The following is an 18146-nucleotide window of genomic DNA, read 5'->3' on the forward strand; positions in this document are numbered from 1 at the left end:
TCCACACTTGAGTGAAAGGCATCTGCCCGCCCGCTGTATCGTTTGACTGGCGCTCTCGCTTCTGTTTCGTTCCTTCCTGTGAGTGCCGGCGGCAGGTTGCAAAGTGGATTTATCTGATCTGCACCATGTGGGAGAGCATAATGATATGTATATCTGCCAAAGTATCTATTTACACACGCGTATCCCACCATATGCATTTTCATATGTGTGTGCTGTGTGGTCTGTGTAACTGTCGGTGTGTGTTTGTGTGCGTGTGTGTGTGTGTGTGTGTGTGTGTGTTTGTGTGTGTGCGCTTTCAATTCCCTCGACTTCTTCCGTCACAACCAATGCCGAGTCTTATTCTTCTTGATTTAGTGGGATTAGATCAGAAGTTGCTGACGAAGGGAAAAGGGCGGACCGCCTGACGCCTTGGGAGACAAAGCAGGAGCTGGCTTTATTAGCAAGGGGTGCATATGCAGTGTGTGTGTGTGTGTGTGTTTGTGTGTGAGAGAGAGAAAGAGAGAGATGCAGCTGTACCATGAAGTGATAATAAAAACAGAAAATACACCTCTATAACCTCCAAGGTCTGACTTTGGTCTCTGGATGAAATGTGAATTCACAGATGAACGTACACACACTCAGATTTTGACATCCCCCTCTTTTACTAGTTTCAACCTCTTAATCTTTCTGTCTAACATTACCTGGTTTCCTTTTCCCCTCTTGCCCTATCCTCTCCATCTTTACTCCTCTTCTTCTCTTTCTCTCTGTCTCTCTCTGACTACCTGCCAAGTAGGGTTGCCGCGGTAGTCGGTGTTACCGGTGTTACGCGGTGGTCGGGCACACACCGATTACATTACATACCCACCGTCCCCACCGTCGTTTTGCATTTTTACTGATATAAAACCCATTTAGTTCATTTTCGCGTATCAGTGCCGTGTTATCAATACATAGTCGGACGACAGACGCTACAAATTAAAAGTGAATGTGTCTGCTCTGTCAGCTCGGAGTAGCAGGTGTCATATTTCACACACGCAATATTTGGGATTTAAACCCAATGCTATAAGGGAACCATAACGTTGATGATGTAATCGCCGTGAGGAGGACAGAGCGGTCACAGCCGGTGTGCGTGGCGGAGCAGCACCGGGTGGAAACCTTGTAGCCTCGCAGCGAAAGCTCTATCGGAGAGGCCAGACACACAGCCAACCGACGTTAAAGATCAAAGTAAGCGCGCTACACATATTGACTATTGATTTCTATTAAAATGCCCGGTGTAAAAAACAATGTTGTCATGAGTTTATTAACCTACTGCCAAGCCCCCAGGAAGAGCGCCGGGCTTTGAAATTTTCGTAGTGGCCAAACGACGATGCCACAACTTCCGTGTCCGTCACGTGATGCCATTGGGGCCAAAAATACTTTTTCCCATAGACTTACATTGGGAAAGAGACGTCTGTAACTCAGCGGATAATTTTTTTTAGGTGACTCAACTTCCCAGTACGAACACTTGAATAGCCTTTATTTAAATCACTAGGACCTAAAAGCTGTAAAATGTACTAATAGCCGAATCCAGAGTTATTTTCCTTCTTCTGTTCATGTGAATGAGACCCAGACCGAGGCTGGAGCGAGGGCTGGGAGGCGGGGTTAAAGGAAACGCTGCTGCGCCTGCTCCATGGGTCCAATGGATGCGGAAGAACGCGAGATGATCCGGGTACTTTATCACTCGGCAGTCGAGCCAATTTGGCTTCATGCGCCACTGAGCAATTCTCATAGGAATGAACGGGAGCCCGCCAGTTCTCTTTATACATCCATGCTACCTGCCCCTTGCAACTAACTTGTCATTTCTCCTTTCACCTTGCTCCCCCACCTTTCTCTCTCTCTCTCAACCCCCCTGTGTCTCTAATTCTCTCTCTCTCCACTGGAGCTCTTCATCTGAGAATTTTATTATCTCTGACAGGAGTGTTGAATTTTTTTCTCTTCCTTCTTTCATCTCTGATTCGTCCCTCCCTCTGCTGCACTCTCTCTCTCTCTCTCTCTAGTATTGGTGTTTATGATGCCTTGCGGCTCCCTTATCTAGTGCACCCTGCCTTGGCTGATAACTGGGGCCTGTCAGCTGCTTATAGCGCTGCCGTATATGTATGTGTGTGTTCCGGTGCATGTGAGTGTTTGCGTGTAAAAAATTGTGTTGAGTGGTATGTATGTATCTGCTTATGTGTGTGCGTGTGTGTGTGTGTGCGTGTGTGTGTGTGTGTGTGCGTGTGTGTGTGTGTGCGTGTGCGCGTGTGTGTGTGTGTGTGTCAGGTAAGAAATACGTTACCAACACGCACGCAGATTGCCATCCCCTGGGTGTAATCACAAACAGATGATTACATGGATGTTTGAGTGTTTGATTACGCTGTATGTGTATGTGTGTGTGTGTGTGTGTGTGTGCGTGTGCGTGTGCGTGTGCGTGTGCGTGTGTGTGTGTGTGTGTCTGTCTGTGTGTATGCGCACCCAACACTTATTTGATTGCACTGAGAATTAAGAACATGTTGATTTACTTTATTTACTTTTTCAGGCAGGAATTTTTAATATTCAAGCTACGCTGCCACACACACACACACACACACACACACACACTCACCTCATCACTGAGGTAACTTCTTGACATGTAAAGTCGACTTGTCTTCCTAAAATGGGAGTGTTATGCTGCCTACAGCTGCCTCCAGGGTCCACACATAAGAGGATCAAGCTGCTGTTGCACAATTTTGTCATCATGTCACGGTGATAAACTTTTTTAACCAAGTTTTAAGGCAGAAACTTTTTGATGTTACCTTATGCAACACCAAGGCAACATTTTCATGACATTTAGGATTTAAGATGTTTTGGTTTCACTATTTGATGTCAGTTCGGCTTGTAAACATGTACATATTTTGCAGAAGAAAACAGCCGAGGGTCTGCGTGGATACGACGTGCACCCTCACATTTTAAATCCAAAGTGGTAAACACTACACATACAGTAAAGGATGGAAACACTTTGGGTTTCACACATAGCAGGAAAAGCAGAGACAGACATCACTGCAAAAGCTGCATGCAAACTCTGTCATGGAAAGGAAACGTTATCGCAATGCGGTAGCGTGCGGTCAAGTCTGCCGTCACTCTCATCTCCGTGGTCAAATCGGCCGACGCTACAACTGTAGAGCACCCATATACTGACATTTATGTTAAATGCATTCAAATGACCCCGATGGAGCTGACCATGGATGTATAAAGAGAACGGAAATCGCAATAAATTGTAGTATTGAATCTCAATACTTGTAGAATCACAATACTTAAAAATCAAAATACATATTGAATCAGCACCCAAGTATCGTGACAGTATCGAATCGGGAGATAGGTGTATCGTCCCAGCCCTAATCTGTACTCTCTAAATGTCCTCACTTGGCTTGGCCACTCTCGTATATGGAAATAGAAGTGATTACCATATTTCTTTTCTATATTTCTTTTCTTTTCTGGCAGAATGTCTTTTTCTTGCATGCATAATACTTGTGTAGATTAATCTGTCATTCAGGTGAGACATCAAAACAAATAACTAAGACAATATACAAAGCTGAAAATGCTTCATATTCCAAATTGCTGTTTTGGTTCCCAAAAGGCGAATACATTTGATGTCCTGTAAAGTCAGGGGGTTCTTTTAATTGAATAAGAAAATGAAAGTGTGAAAAACATGATGTGATTAAAATAAAGTTCTTAGCTTTAAACGTTGAAACATTTTCATCACATTCATGTGCAATGAAGAGTTTACTTTTTTTTAACTTTTTTTTCTTGGGATGGAGAAGAAGCCCAGTATAACAGTAAATATGAAGTGAACCAGGCCACAACAAAATCTAGATTTGATCTGGATCTGATGCCAAACATGACCATCAGTCTGTTTTGTCATGTCTTTATTTTATGATAGGTTACACACACACCCTGTTTAGTGCTTGTCACAGTCTCAGCTGCCCCCGTCCTCTTTTCACTGCTGACCCTGTTTGACCCCAACTGGCCCTCTGTCAGCCGGGACAGTGGGGATGACATTAGCTGACAGCGCTGATTGGAATGCCCTTCAACTTCTGTGTCATGCAGACAAACACACACACACACACACACATCACAGACACTTGAACACTGTAAAAAAAATGCATTTATACTCACAAACGCACAGTCAGTTGCACACATCCCTGAGAGGCATAACAGATCTATGCATCAACTCATACAATGAGTACAGACCAGGGAGCAGACGGAGAGAGAACAGATAAAATATCTGTATTTCTGCACCACTTAACAAAGACACACACACATATACACCACACTCACACACGTATACTGTAATACACATATGGGCAAAATGACAGATATTAGCTCTCCACAAGCAACACACTGTGTGTTATTGCTCATTTTGTGCTTTTTGTCTATAATATCACCCTGCTAAATTGATCCTTAGGAGATCAATACAGTCATTTGGTATTGAACGGAATAGCTACTGTATATATAGCACCTTGCACAGGAAAGCATAACTAACAACACACACACACACAGTCAATTGCAAACACATACATACGGTACATGCAGCATTTCACTGAGATGCTATTGATTGTTCATATACTGATTGAGCAAAGAGTTCAACGTTTTTAAAGCTGTTTTTTCTGAGAAACTTGATATCTTGATACTAGTAAGAATATTCATCAAATTAATGTTCAACACCTCACTTCAGACAATATGTTTTTGTACTTTCAATTCTTAATTTGGACAGCACAATTTTGTTGAAGATATAGATAGAATTATTAATTTGTACGCTGCTCTCCTGCCCTCCCTCGCTCATGTATTCTCATACTCCATGGCATTTCATTGCCTGTGTGTGTGTGTGTGTGTGTGTATGTGTCTACGTGTGTGCGTGTGTGTGTGTGTGTTCATTGAGAGCTCGTTGACTAGATGCCAGCCAGGAGACAAGAGAACCTTGGGTAATTGGACTCCTGTGTGGCCCTGCATGGCACTCGAATTGTATCTGGGATGGCTGCCATCCTAAGTGTGTGTGTCAGTGTGTGTGTGTGTGTATATTACTGATGTCTATTTTGAACTCTGCATAGGGTGTTTTCTGCATGCATTCATACATTTACAGTAAGATGTTGATAAATACAATATTGATACGCACTGATGTGCTGTATGACTGTCTTCTATGTGTCTCAAAAGTTGAGCCAGAATCAAACTGGATGTGAATTATATGTCCTGATTTTCTTCACTCACTTTGTTTTTCAATTGAACATTTTAAAATATATATTTGCAAACAATAGCACATTCTTCAAAGCCACAATTTCAGTGAAGCCTTCAAAATCTCTTGGGTACGTAGGAAACAGATGTAGGAAACAGTGATGTAAGAAGTATTCAGATAAGTAAAAGTGCTAATACCACACTGTGAAAATAAAAGTCCTGCATTCAAAACCTTACTGAAAGAAACAGTGTGTAGCATTTTGGGGGATCTATTGGCAGAAATGGAATTTAATATTAAAATATTTTCTTTAGTTTATAATTACCTGAATTGTTGTGTTTTCGTTACCTTGGAATGAACCGTTTATACCTACATACGGAGCGGGTCCTCTTCACAGCATCCGCCATGTTGCACCGCCATGTTTCTACAGCAGCCCAGGATGGACAAACCAAACTCTGTTATCTCTTCCTGCTTTGGCCGGAGTCGATAACGTTACTCGCTCATGTCGCCACCACTCTCTCTCTCTCTCTTGCTTCACCACTCACTTCCCACATACACACACACTCTACGCACTGGCTCTGCTCCAAATGACCTACGCTACTCTTACAACAACTGGCTCTAGAGAGGGCCATTTGTGTTTTTGTGTCGGCCACCGTAGCTCTCCAACACGCTTGGCACACGGGAGAGGCTTCAGTTGGTTGCAATCTATAACCTCACCGCTAGATACCACCAGATCCCACACACTGTTCACATATGTAAAAGTGTGTAAGTATTGTCAGCAACATTTACTTAAAATATCAACAGTAAAAGTACCCATTAAGCAGAATAATGCTCCCTGTCAGTGTTTTATTATTATAAAGGATGTTTTTGGATTAATATTACTGCTGCATTAATGTGTTTGTTACATTTTACTGCTGTAGATGTTTAAGGTTGTGCTCATTTTAACTCCTTTATTAACTGTTGGGTAGTTTAATCTACAGCAATGCATCATATTCTATAAGATCATCATATGTTTGTAGCGTCGCTGTCCTGTGAGAACCACGTATCTCTCAAAAGTCAAAATTTCATGAGCTCAGAAAAAACTGAATTTGTATTAAAGCCTCTGATCACCCACACAGGTGTTTTCAGTTAATCTGGTTGATTAGATCTCTGCTCAGAGTGGCATCTTCCTGAGTCTCCTGTTAGCTTTGTTGAGCCTGTTATTGTTATTGATAAATGAAGATTTTTTTACCTCATATATTCCCATCAAAGCTCCGGCCTACCTTCAACCTGAGCAGAGGTCTAATCAGCCAGAATAACTGAAAACACCTGTGTGGGTGTTCAGAGGCTTTAAGTACAGTACTTATGTAACTGTAGTTATTAACATCATGTCACTGTTTGCTGCCAGTGCCAGTAATGGAAATGTACCTGCATTGAACCCTACCGAACTACAACTCTACTTAAATGGTAGCAATCTGAAAGCTTGGTAAGGACTGAATATAACGGCTAAATATTAACAGTTTGAAAATGTTCTTCAATTAATTTTGAAGTCTGTTTCAACACCTTTTTTGGTGTGATTGTTTGTAACAAGTCTGTTTCTAACACAGGGACAGTGTGTCCAATTAGCAGTGCATCCAAATTTAGTTGTGCGCCATTGAATTGTCCTGGTCAAGATGTGGGCAGGGTGTTGATATACTGTACCAACCTCTATCAAACGGTGAATGTAATGGACAGCTGGTTCAGTTGAGCTTTGTAAAAATAAACCATCCAGAGGTCAGGTATTCAATGTAGTTTCATCAGAGAAATTGTCCTTCAGTGTTCCTTAACAAAAGAAACAGAGAAATGAGACTATTTCAAGAAATAAACAACTCCTTTTCTCTCTTGTCCTGATATGCTTGAACAGCTGAAAGGAGAGGGATTAGAGGGGAAGAATGAGAGAAACGGGCTGCTGATGGAAAATGAAAAAACCAAGGAGCTGCTTGTATTCTGCCGTGCTGCTGTTTTCTCAGCTGTTGGTACATCGCAGTGTGTGTTTTTCTTCCTTTGTTTTCTGTCTTCTATTCTTTTGAATCCCAGTTAGCATTACTGAAATCATCGTGTCATCGTCTCCCTCTGGCCTCATTGTCCCCGTCCTCTCTGTTATGACCGCGAGACGGACACACGGAGTGACTGATAGACATCTGCAGACAAACAAAAGGCCTGACTGAGCTGCAGCACTGCGTAATGAAAATGGATTGTTCGTATTATGTTAATGCTGGCTTTCTGCAATGAATGACCAGAGATGGTGCAGTGATCATCATGAATTACAGCTTTTTTTCTGCTTTCAATGCAACACTGAGATGCTTGATTGGGTGTGTGATACAAAGCGTTGATGAGGGTATATAAATATATATATATATATGAATTTAAATGTGTATGAAAATTAATTCAGCCTGCTATTGATATGGCAAAGCAAATAGTCTCAACGTATTGTCTAATTGGATTATTTTTCAGTCAGGCATTGATAAACTGACAATATGTGTAACAAAGAGCTCAACAGTGACCACCCAATTCTGAAAGGCTCCGGTTCCGAAGTGAATTTCCCGTTCATTCACTCCATCGACGTTTCAGAAAATCCTTATATAAAGAGTTTTAGGGATGGAAATAAACCCACCAACTACTAGATGAATCGTGACCATAAAGCATTTGATTCAAAGCAATTTTTTTGAAAAACAGAAAAAAAGGCAAAAGTACAAGACTGTGTACATAATTATTTAAAAAGTGAAGGAACTACTCATCCCATAAACCATTGCGAATGGCAACTCGCCGCCTCTGGAAATTCCTGAAAAACGTTTAAACTAACCGTTGTCGATCTAAAATGAAGACAGATTCAGCAACTGCATGGCTTATTTATTGCCTCAAATGTCTTCGGAAACACATTTCGTTGAACAATTTCCGTAATATAAGAGAAAGTTTCCAAACGAGCCACCGTGTTGGTCCGATTTTGAAATCCAGGAAAAGACCAAGGAACTGCATGTACGAGCGTGTACGAGTGCTACCCTCATTAGCTCTTCACGGGTGCGGTACACATTTCCATGATAACGGCGAGCTCCACCAATCAAAGACATCGCTATTACCCTTAGGATTGTGGGTAACGTAGTACTTCTCCATGACAATTCAAATAAAACATGTTTTTCTTAAAACAAGGTTGATATCGTACAGACTTCTGGATTCTACAGGAGCATATAGCATCATTTTACAATCTCGTAGCTCGCGGTAAGTCTCCCTTGGATGGTTATGAATTTTCTCTAATAATCAAATCCACAATTCAGACGATGAATGTGACTTTCACTTCCAGAACCTCTATTGTCTTTGAATAGGCCTCTCTAGCTGTCGATGCGTTGACATAAACACCAACCCTGATTGTCATCTTGACTCCACATCCATAAAACAAAGCTTCTTTTCTGGGTTTCTTTTCTAGTGTTAAGACAAGACTATGATGTGGCGTGTACTTTGGGAATTGAAACAAGCAGAGCTCATTCTGTTAGAATAATATTATCACCCCGTGTATGCAAATCGGTTTCATTCCTTTTGATTTAGTAGCTCCGTTTTGCAAAATGCATAAAAGAATCTGCAGTAGCAGAAAACATCATGGGAAACAAGTTTCTGTTAAATCACAAATACAATGAAACCACACAGTTTTCATTGAATGCCTTGCTGAAGTAAAGTAAACAAATCATGTCCACAATTTGATTATCCTCATTGTGAAAGTACCGACAGTGGAAGCTACAGTGTTTGACTGAAGCTGTTCTGAGCTTTTTCTGATTGTCACACTTCCCGACCTTCCAGTCCAAAGTCATGAGGTTTCAAAGGAGAGGAGGAGTGAGGAACTTAAGGGGATGTGCAAATGTGATTGAAGGTGTTCTGTTATGCAAGAAAATAATGTGAGAATATGCAATCTGGGAGGACAACGGGTATGTTAATTTGGACACTCCAAGGCTACTCTGGGAGGGTTAGAAAGTATACAGTTTGCTCATTGTCAAACCGTGGTTGTAAACATAGTTATCCAAAGACATTCAAACCAAATTTTCTCCCTCCTTATCCTCCTCTTAAACCTTTTCTTCCTCTCATACTTCAATCTCGAGTGTTGCCCTCTCTTCATTTCCACACCAGAGAGAGAGAGCTCATCTTTGACCTTCAGCTTTAATTTTTAAGAGAACAATTTAGCACATAGATATATTAGTAGAAATGATTGTGCAAAGGAAGCAAGACCTCATGGTGAGACCTTGAAAGCACCTGTTTAAGTGTTTTGTTCAAAGCTTTATAAGAAGCTTTATACATTAGTGTAGCTTCCCTCATTCTTGGTTTTAGGATCTAAGGCATAGTTTCATGTAAAACTTCTATATAATAGTGTTGAAAGCTTGCGGTTCCCTGTCATCTCTGAAATGTGATTGGCTCTCATTGAATGGACTCTTTGAATAGGCCTCTCTAACTATGAGAGTTCTCCATTATCTATAAGGATGGACGCAGACATTGTATCGCTAATGGAAACTACTAGACTAATGAGGGGCACCACACTCCAGGCAGAGTGCACAATTGAAATCCCATCATGCTATTTCACAGTGTATTACAAGGCTTCAAACCGCAAATGGCAGCTATAGCCTCTAAAATGCCTGGTTGCAGGCAGCATTACAGTTGTGAAAAGAAGATGTGGACTTTTTCATGAATACACTTAAAGGATGTGTTTATAAAAAGGACTGTGGATTTTCTCCCTTGATCACTTACCTTGTGATCTCATTAGGAAGGGATCTTTTCTCAGCCGTTTCATTACAGAAACAGTTTTAAAAACAGTGAGTACTTTTTGAAGACATATATGAGAAAATATGAACATATCCTTTAAATAATGTTGTTAAACTAATAACAGTATTATTTTGATATATTTTGTAGTTTGACAAGAGTATATTTTTTTGTTAAATATTGTCAGTTTTATGCAATAAAAACAATTAAGTCTAAATTTAGCCTTAGAAAAAATACATGTCAGTTATACTTTTTTAGATTTTTTTGCGAAGTTGTACTCTGCTGAAATCTTCACAGTGATGATTCATGTACCAACTGGATAATTTAAGTTGTGTCTTATGTTTTCTTCTGTGGAAAATTCATATAGCCTCATATATAGCCGATAGCCTAAAGCTTCTGGTGCATTTAATAATAATTTGACAAAATAATCTCCAGAAAAAGCTAGGAAGTGGACCTTGAGTTAAGTTTATTTTGTCACATTGCTACTATTTACTGTAGTCATTCATCTTAGTACACCAGAGAGAAACACCCCTAAGTGCAGTAATCACACGCTGCAGTTGTTGGTTTACAGTACTACCACATTTTTCACTTCAATCACGACATCAAACTCTTTTATCTGTGTGTTTTCACTGCTTTCTTTTGGCGGTTATCAGCTGCCGGCAGAGCTCCTCCTGTAAGTGCTGCCTCGCAACACTATCAAATGACCCTTTGGACGAGCAGCGCAGCCAAAAAGACTCCCAATGTAAAACTTGCATAGCGGGATGAAACTCACTGGGGGTACGAATTGCATTACAGTCTCCATTAGCCTTTGGCCTCATCCGTCACAGAAATAAGAGCTAAGTAAGAGCTAGAAGACCACTCACAGGTCAGATATCCAATAGCAGGTCTGTCGGCACGGTAACAGAGAGGTCCTCAGTCGATCAATAAGTTGAAACTGAGTCAAACAAGGATGTGGAACTGGACACAGTTCATCACGCACTTAGAAATAACATCTCTTCTCTCCTTTGGTTTGTACTGGTGTGTGTGTGTGTGTGTGTACCAACACAACAGGTACATCATACACACACAAGCACTTATTCAGTTAAGCACCTGACAGACACACAACCTCAACACATCAGTTTATATCTCTTTATTTTCTCTCTCTCTCTCTCCCTCCATCCATTTACCATCTGTTGTTGTTGCTGATGTTGCTGCTGTAAGGTTCAACTCAGCCAGGTCATTACGCATTCAGCTCTTTTCATCCTGGTTGTTTGAATGATATTTTGCCAAAAGCCTCCCCGGTGCGCCCTGGCTTGTCTTTGATTGGACTCAGCATAACCCATACGATACCATCTGATCAACAAACACACTTTTTAATTTAGCTTTCACTCAAAAAACATTATTTTTGTTTTATTTCCTCCACTCCAGGGAATTATATTTTGAACTTTGATGTGAGAACCCGTTTCCCACAGCCAGGGGAGATAAACAGTGATGGGCATTTGATTATTTCACATCACCTTGTGGGTCACTTTGTCATGCAGGCAGCCTTTTTTTGAAGGGCATGCTTGCTGGTGGTCTTTATCATGAGAGTTCCCTCTCAAGTGTGACTGCTACAGTTCATTGTTTAAAGTCCTCTTCATGCTGTGCTCCAGCTCTGGCCTCATGCTGCCATCTATGCAGTCTGTCTCTCTCACTTGTGTCGCTGTGTAGCTCAGCGGGTTGAGCTTAACAGTTCCAAGTTTAAGGGCTTTTATTCCCTCAAGGGTCATGCACTCTAAAAATGATCCCTTCTGGTACGATTCTTTCTAAATAAATGGTCCATATTTTGTCCTAAGGCCTCACTGCTGTGGTGTCTGCACTTCTCAGAGATGAACTGTCAGTCAAGCAGGATTTTCTGCTGATGAAGTTTAGTCTCCGGAGTAGCTGATGCTCTTTGTCTATTCAGCTATATGTCATGGCAATCCATCAAACTAGCATGGCTAAATGCAAACTAGACATGTTGTCTTGTTATTAAACTTATAAGCATTAAAAACTTGGAGTCAGGTTTAGATGCATTCAGATGCCCGGAAGACAACATAGTTAGGGGGGGCTGAGAGAAAGTCACTGTACGGTGTATGATGAATTCACACTAAATGCATTTACATCGCTGAAATACAACTATTATCACAATACTGTCAACCCATTTCAGAATTTTTCACACAACAGTACAACAGTAAGCAAGCTGAACACAAGCCCACTACATATTTTTCAAAGGGTGATAATTGCGAGAGCGACAGAAATAAAGAACAGGCTCATTATTAGGTTATTATAGTCCATAAAAATGCAGTGCAATGAGAATATATCCCTACTCTATAAACCTTCACACTTAAGAGAAAACCCTTACAGTATCACATCTGAGATCTATATCATAATAAAGAACTCTGAACCGTGTCACCACATCTAAATGAAATATAGTGTGAAAATGGCCTATACCTGATTAGAGCACCGCGGCAGTAATTAATGATAATGTGGAGTGTAGACTTCCACTCTTGCTAATTAGCAGGTGTGCTGTACTGTATGTGACTGGACTGAACTTGGCTCTCTATTATTAGAGTTCGGGCCAACAGATGACCTGTGATGAAATAATAGACTGTTAGACGTTGATTTCTGGTATTATGTGAACACGCAATAGAAAAACATGTCACTTTACAGAAGACAATGATAGACGGCTAATACGCATTTTCATAATACATGGATGAATAAAACCAAAATAAAAGCTCTATTGTTCCACTGGTAGGTTTATACCAGTGGGCTACCTCCGGGTCTGAAAATGCTTTAGGGCGTGGCTACCTTGTGATTGACAGGTCTCCACCACGGCGTTGTTCGGTCTGGGTGTGGGTCACTCTTTCACAGTGTGTTTTCTGTTCATAAAAGTTAATTATAACCTTTTTAGTCGCCTAAAAATGTCTTATTCAGCGTTCGGTTGTGCTTAGCTCCACCGTGTCGTGTCACTTGTGGTTGCGAAAGAAGAAAAAAAAGATGACGGCGGCCAAAATGCCGAACTCGAGGCTTCAAAACGGCAGTCCACAAACTAATGGGTGATGTCACGGTGACTACGTCCACTTCTTGTATACAGTCTATGGTGTATAGCGCATATAAATAACCCAGAAAAGGAGGAATCAATAAATACAGAAGTTCAAACCTTTTTTTTAATAACAAAGCTGAAACCCCTCAGCTACCCCATTTCATATGTCGATGAAAGCATTTGATTCCCAGCAAGCACCGCCGTTCACCTTCTCTTTACCGTTCCTTTCTGAAACAAAACAGAAATGTTTTTGTCCAAGTCAATAATGAATGCTCGGATGCTCTGAAGTGCAGTCCGTGTGCTCGCACTATTTTTGGAGTCTTCTCTCTTCTCTTGTCGGTCGTATTTCTCTTCTTGTCTAAACTCTGTGTTTTATTTGTGTGTGTGTGTGTGTGTGTGTGTTGCAGGTTCCTCGGTGTGCCCCCAGGCAGAGGCAGTTGCCCACTGACTGGCCCGCTGCCCTTTGACCTCATTTACACCGACTACCACGGCATGCAGCAGATGAAGCAGCACATGGGGCTCTCGCTCAAGAAACACAAGTTAGTGGGTGTGCATTGCATTTGTGTGTGTGAATTTAAGTTTATACTCACTGTTTGTGTGTCTGTAGGTGTCAGCAATTTACCAGGCAGGCAGGTAGATTTACTGGATGTTTATGGATTAATTATTGCCGGTAATAAGGTGCACACGTCCCTGTCCAGATGTCTGACTGTTACTCATTCAGCTTGTTAAATTCACACACTCTTTCTATCAGCCCAACAGACTCCTGCACACACACACACACACACATATACGTACGCTGTCTCCTTCCAACCATCCATCTCCATCCAGTTAAAGACCTCAAAATGCACAACGATTTTGCATGTTGGGATGTAATGGAACAACAACAACACAAACTGGCACTGCACCACCTGTCATGCACCATTACTCTTCACAGCAAGAATAATACAAATATCACAAGTAATACAAGATTGGAGGCATATGAGAAATTGACAACTCAACATGCATGCACACTGGGATACATCAGTTCTTGTGTGGTGGACCGATTTCCAATCAAACCCCGCTTCCGCAGCTTATTATTGCTGTTGTTTTAATGCACTCAGAGGCTCACTGTCAGCAGCAGGGTGGCGATTAAACACAGAAAGAAGAAGAGGCAGGAAGACAGGAAAAAAACAGGAGACACCTGCCTCGTGAGAAAGAAGAAAGATTAGTGAGACGTTAAAAAGAAACAGGCCGTGATGGTTTTTTTTTGTGCTGTTACAAAAGTGTGCTTAATGGCTTTTGGCATTGCTACAAAGATGGAACAACTTGGAAACTAGGCCATGACAGTCGTGAGACCGAGACAACAAAACAGTAAAGTAATACCCAAAACAAGAATTTAAAGTGCCACAGTGTGTTTAGGAAATAAAAAAACATCAGCTGCCCAACCCCTGCCTAACCCTGCAGAGCACAGCAATACAAGCTCATATTATCTTCAGAGGTCTTCCATGTTGTTCCCTCAGAAACACGTAAGATTGAAAGTCCAGCTTGAGCCTTGTCCTCTCCAGCCCCTTAAAACCAGCGTGCAGCCACCCCCCTCTGTCCCACTCACATCTTTCCTGGTCCAATAAATTGGCATCTCTGTCTACTTCACTGTATGCGGCGGAAGCAATTGACATTTTGCTTTCCTTGTTCTTGTTCCCAGCATAAAAAGAAGCAACCATGAAAGGCAAAAGGGGAGAGGGCATGTGTGAGTGAGAGAGAAAGGAAGAGATAAAACAGTGAAAGTGTGTGGAGAGAGGGCAGAAAAGACAGAACAGAGAAAGAGAGATGCCACAAAAAAACAGAGGAGTGGAAGGTGTCCAGAGCAGGGGTCTCCAACCAGTAGCTTGCGAGCTACCAGTAGCTCTCCAGTACCGGTAGCGCTTGACTGGTTCAGAGAATATGTACATAAACTTGATAACACAAAGTCATTTTGTAAGCCTGTTTACATTTCTATCCAATCAAATTCACAGACATGCCGCCCCGTTCTGACACAAAATGTGGTGTCAGGTTGACTCTAGACTCTAGACATATAAAGGGCCGCTCCATGTATTTTTAAAATCCAATTATGAGAGCGAGAAATGCATTACAGGTGGGCTTGGGAGCTATTTTCCCAGCACACAACCTGTTTCGCTGTCTCTTTCTTTCTCATGATTTGTCTCTCACAGAGACACACACACACACACAATCCCACAATCCCCCCCAGACAAGATGCCAGTCAGCCAGCAGTCTGCATCTAATTGCTTGCTGAGGTCAGCAGTCCTCCCGCTTCATCATTATCACGTCGAGTCTTGATTTCTGCTTTCCCTAACAGAATGTGACTTATAGTGTTTGTAAGAGACGCTCTTTTGTTCGCGCAGAAACTCGCGGGGAGGGAATTATCTGAATGTTGCAGCAATACGGAGGGAACGAGGAACATCTATCCTCACTTTCACGAGAGGATGTGCTTAACTGATTTGAAATATATGAAGAAGAATCCATCCATTCATCCATTATCTTCCGCTTATACCGGGGCCGGGTCGTTGGGGCAGCAGGCTTAGCAGGGTATTCCAGACGTCCTTCTACCCAGCAATGTTTTCCAGCTCTTCCTGAAGGACCCCGAGGCATTCCCAGGCCAGACAAGATATATAATCTCTCCAGCGTGTTCTGGGTCTACCCCGGGGCCTCTTACCAGTTGGACGTGCCCGGAAAACCTCTAAAGGGAGGCGTCCAGGAGACATCCTGATCAGATGACCAAATCAGTGGCTCTACTCCGAGCTCCCTCCAGATGTCTGAGCTCCTCACCCTCTCTCTAAGGCTGAGCCCAGCCAGCCTAGGAAGGAAACTTATTTCGGCCGCTTGTATTTGCGATCTAATTTTTTCGGTCACTACCCAAAACTCATGACTTTAGGTGAAAGTTGGAACGTAGATGGACTGGTAAATCGAGAACTTTACCTTCCCTGCTCAGCTCCCTCTTCACCACAATGGTCCGATACAACGCCCGTATCACTGCTGACGCCTGTCCATCTCCCGCTCCATTTTAACCTCACTTGTGAACAAGACCCCAAGATACTCAAACTCTCACACTTGGGGCAGTGACTCACTCCCAACCTGGAGGGTGCAATCCCTTGTTTTCTGGCAGAGAACCATGGCCTCAGACTTGGAGGCATTGACTCTCATCCAGACCGCTTCACACTCAGCTGCAAACCGCCCCAGTGCGTGCTGAAGGTCACGGTCTGATCCAGCAAACAGAACCACATCATCTGCAAAGAGTGGAGACGCATTTCTGATGTCACCAAACCTGGTACTCTCCTCCCTCCGGCTGAAAAAAAAAGCTTTGAAAAATTCACTTAAATTTACAGTCAGATGTAAAGCAAGAAAAATACACCTTTTTTTGTCCCCTCTCTGGTATTTACCTTTCAGCATTCCTAAACTCTTCATCCGTTTATTTTAACCCAACAATTCCACACTCTCCAAAGGTTTAGGACAGGTCAATGGCATACCCATTTGCCTCTCTCTTTTTCCCTCTCTCGCTCTCTCTCTCGCCTCGTCAGGTTAGACCAGTCTAGTTGAGCCCTGTGTGCTGAAAGGCATCATTAATCAAGTGCTCTGAGCTTTGGGGCCCTTCAGCTCCCTTTAATTACTTTTGTTTTATGTTCCCACCGACATCCACATTCATTTATTATGTCTGGACAACACCATGCCGTCCCGTCCGGTGTGCTGTTGTGTTTGTGTGTGCGTGCATGCGAGGGTGTATGAATGCATGCAAAGATGGTGAAAGCCGATAGCAGATTTTGTCTTTGGTCTTAAATCACACCCACTCATCTGATAATAGGACAAGCATATTGATTTCCTCTGCATGCTGAATTTACTGCTCTGATAGAGGCGGATCGGAGAAGATATCCGAGGGAAGGCCTGAAAAAGATAAACAAAAAAAAACTCTGTACTAAGACACAAGACGAGCTAGCTGTATCTGTGCATCCCTGGCGCCTGCTGACTCTTTGGGGACACATCAACAACTTTTAGCAAAAGAGCAGTTTTCATTGAGGTAGCTGGTTGTTTTGATTATGGTGAAGTTTGCATCTCGTTCAACTCATTAAGAATACTTCTCCACAACACAGTTACTGATGTCTTGGGGTCCTGTTTGCTTCCCCACGCAACAATAGTTTTCTGTTGCCTCACCAAAAATCCAAATGTTTCTTTTCTTTATAGAACAGTGATAGAAACAAAGATAGAATACACACACAAACAGACAAAGAAAAGCAGGGTGACATACAGAACAGAACATAATACATACATAAAACTAAACAAACAAGGATAAAAGTATAGTCATCATAGTTATTATAATAATAATAATAATAATAATAATAATAAAGAAATAATAATAATAATAATAATAATAATGATAACATCAAGCATCAACCATGTGTTTTTTTGTGCATGATTACATGGGAAGAAAGGGAAACATGTTTATTACAATTTTAAAGAATGATCCGGCTTTTAGTTGAGGTTTGGTGTTACAGATTGTACTGAATATGTACCTACATTTTTTTTGAGACATTACCAAAAGAAATCATTTTTATCAGCTTAATGGCCGTCTTTCTGATTTTAAATATATTATTATTTAAAAATATTTAGTTTTATAAGTCCAAGGTTCTGGACATTTACTCAACACATACTGTAAAAGAACATCTACTGTAGTCTATAAGAGGCGCCAACCTTTAGGTCTCTTGACAACACTTTTACATCTCCTCTGGCATAATTAATATCTATAATCCCTGGCATGTGCTTGGGCTTCTCTCCAGCTCTGAGCACCTGTATCATTCAGGGTTTTCCCCAACCAACGGTGACCCTGCTTTCAATTGAAATGAAAACATCTAAAAAAACACCTCCAGTTCGTATTCAGTGTGCTCAAGTAGTTCTACCTCACTAAGTCTAAGACTAATGGGTGTAGCATAGTGAGTAAGCCGCAGCATCTGCTAAAGTAATGGAGGATAAATGATAGATGGTAGAGGGAATATTGTACACATCACTGCACTTTGAAAGAAATGAGTCACTCAGATAAAGGTACACTGCATAATGTGATAAATGTAAAACTGCCTGTAGTTTTTTTTATTGTTTCTTTATTTCTAGTGTTTCTTCATATGCCTATTA

General features: G+C 41.6%; 1 protein-coding gene across 1 annotated transcript in view; it reads left to right on the forward strand.

Moving 5' to 3' along the window:
• The window catches only part of LOC141764865 (alpha-1,6-mannosylglycoprotein 6-beta-N-acetylglucosaminyltransferase B-like), a 133369-nt gene that overhangs the window by 92840 nt on the left and 22383 nt on the right, over positions 1-18146 (forward strand). The window contains exon 9 of the mRNA XM_074630523.1: positions 13403-13534. Coding sequence (XP_074486624.1) covers positions 13403-13534 — 132 coding nt within the window. The remainder of the gene's footprint in view (positions 1-13402; positions 13535-18146) is intronic.

The sequence above is a fragment of the Sebastes fasciatus genome, chromosome 3 (genome assembly GCF_043250625.1).
Source record: "Sebastes fasciatus isolate fSebFas1 chromosome 3, fSebFas1.pri, whole genome shotgun sequence".
NCBI lineage: Eukaryota > Metazoa > Chordata > Actinopteri > Perciformes > Sebastidae > Sebastes > Sebastes fasciatus.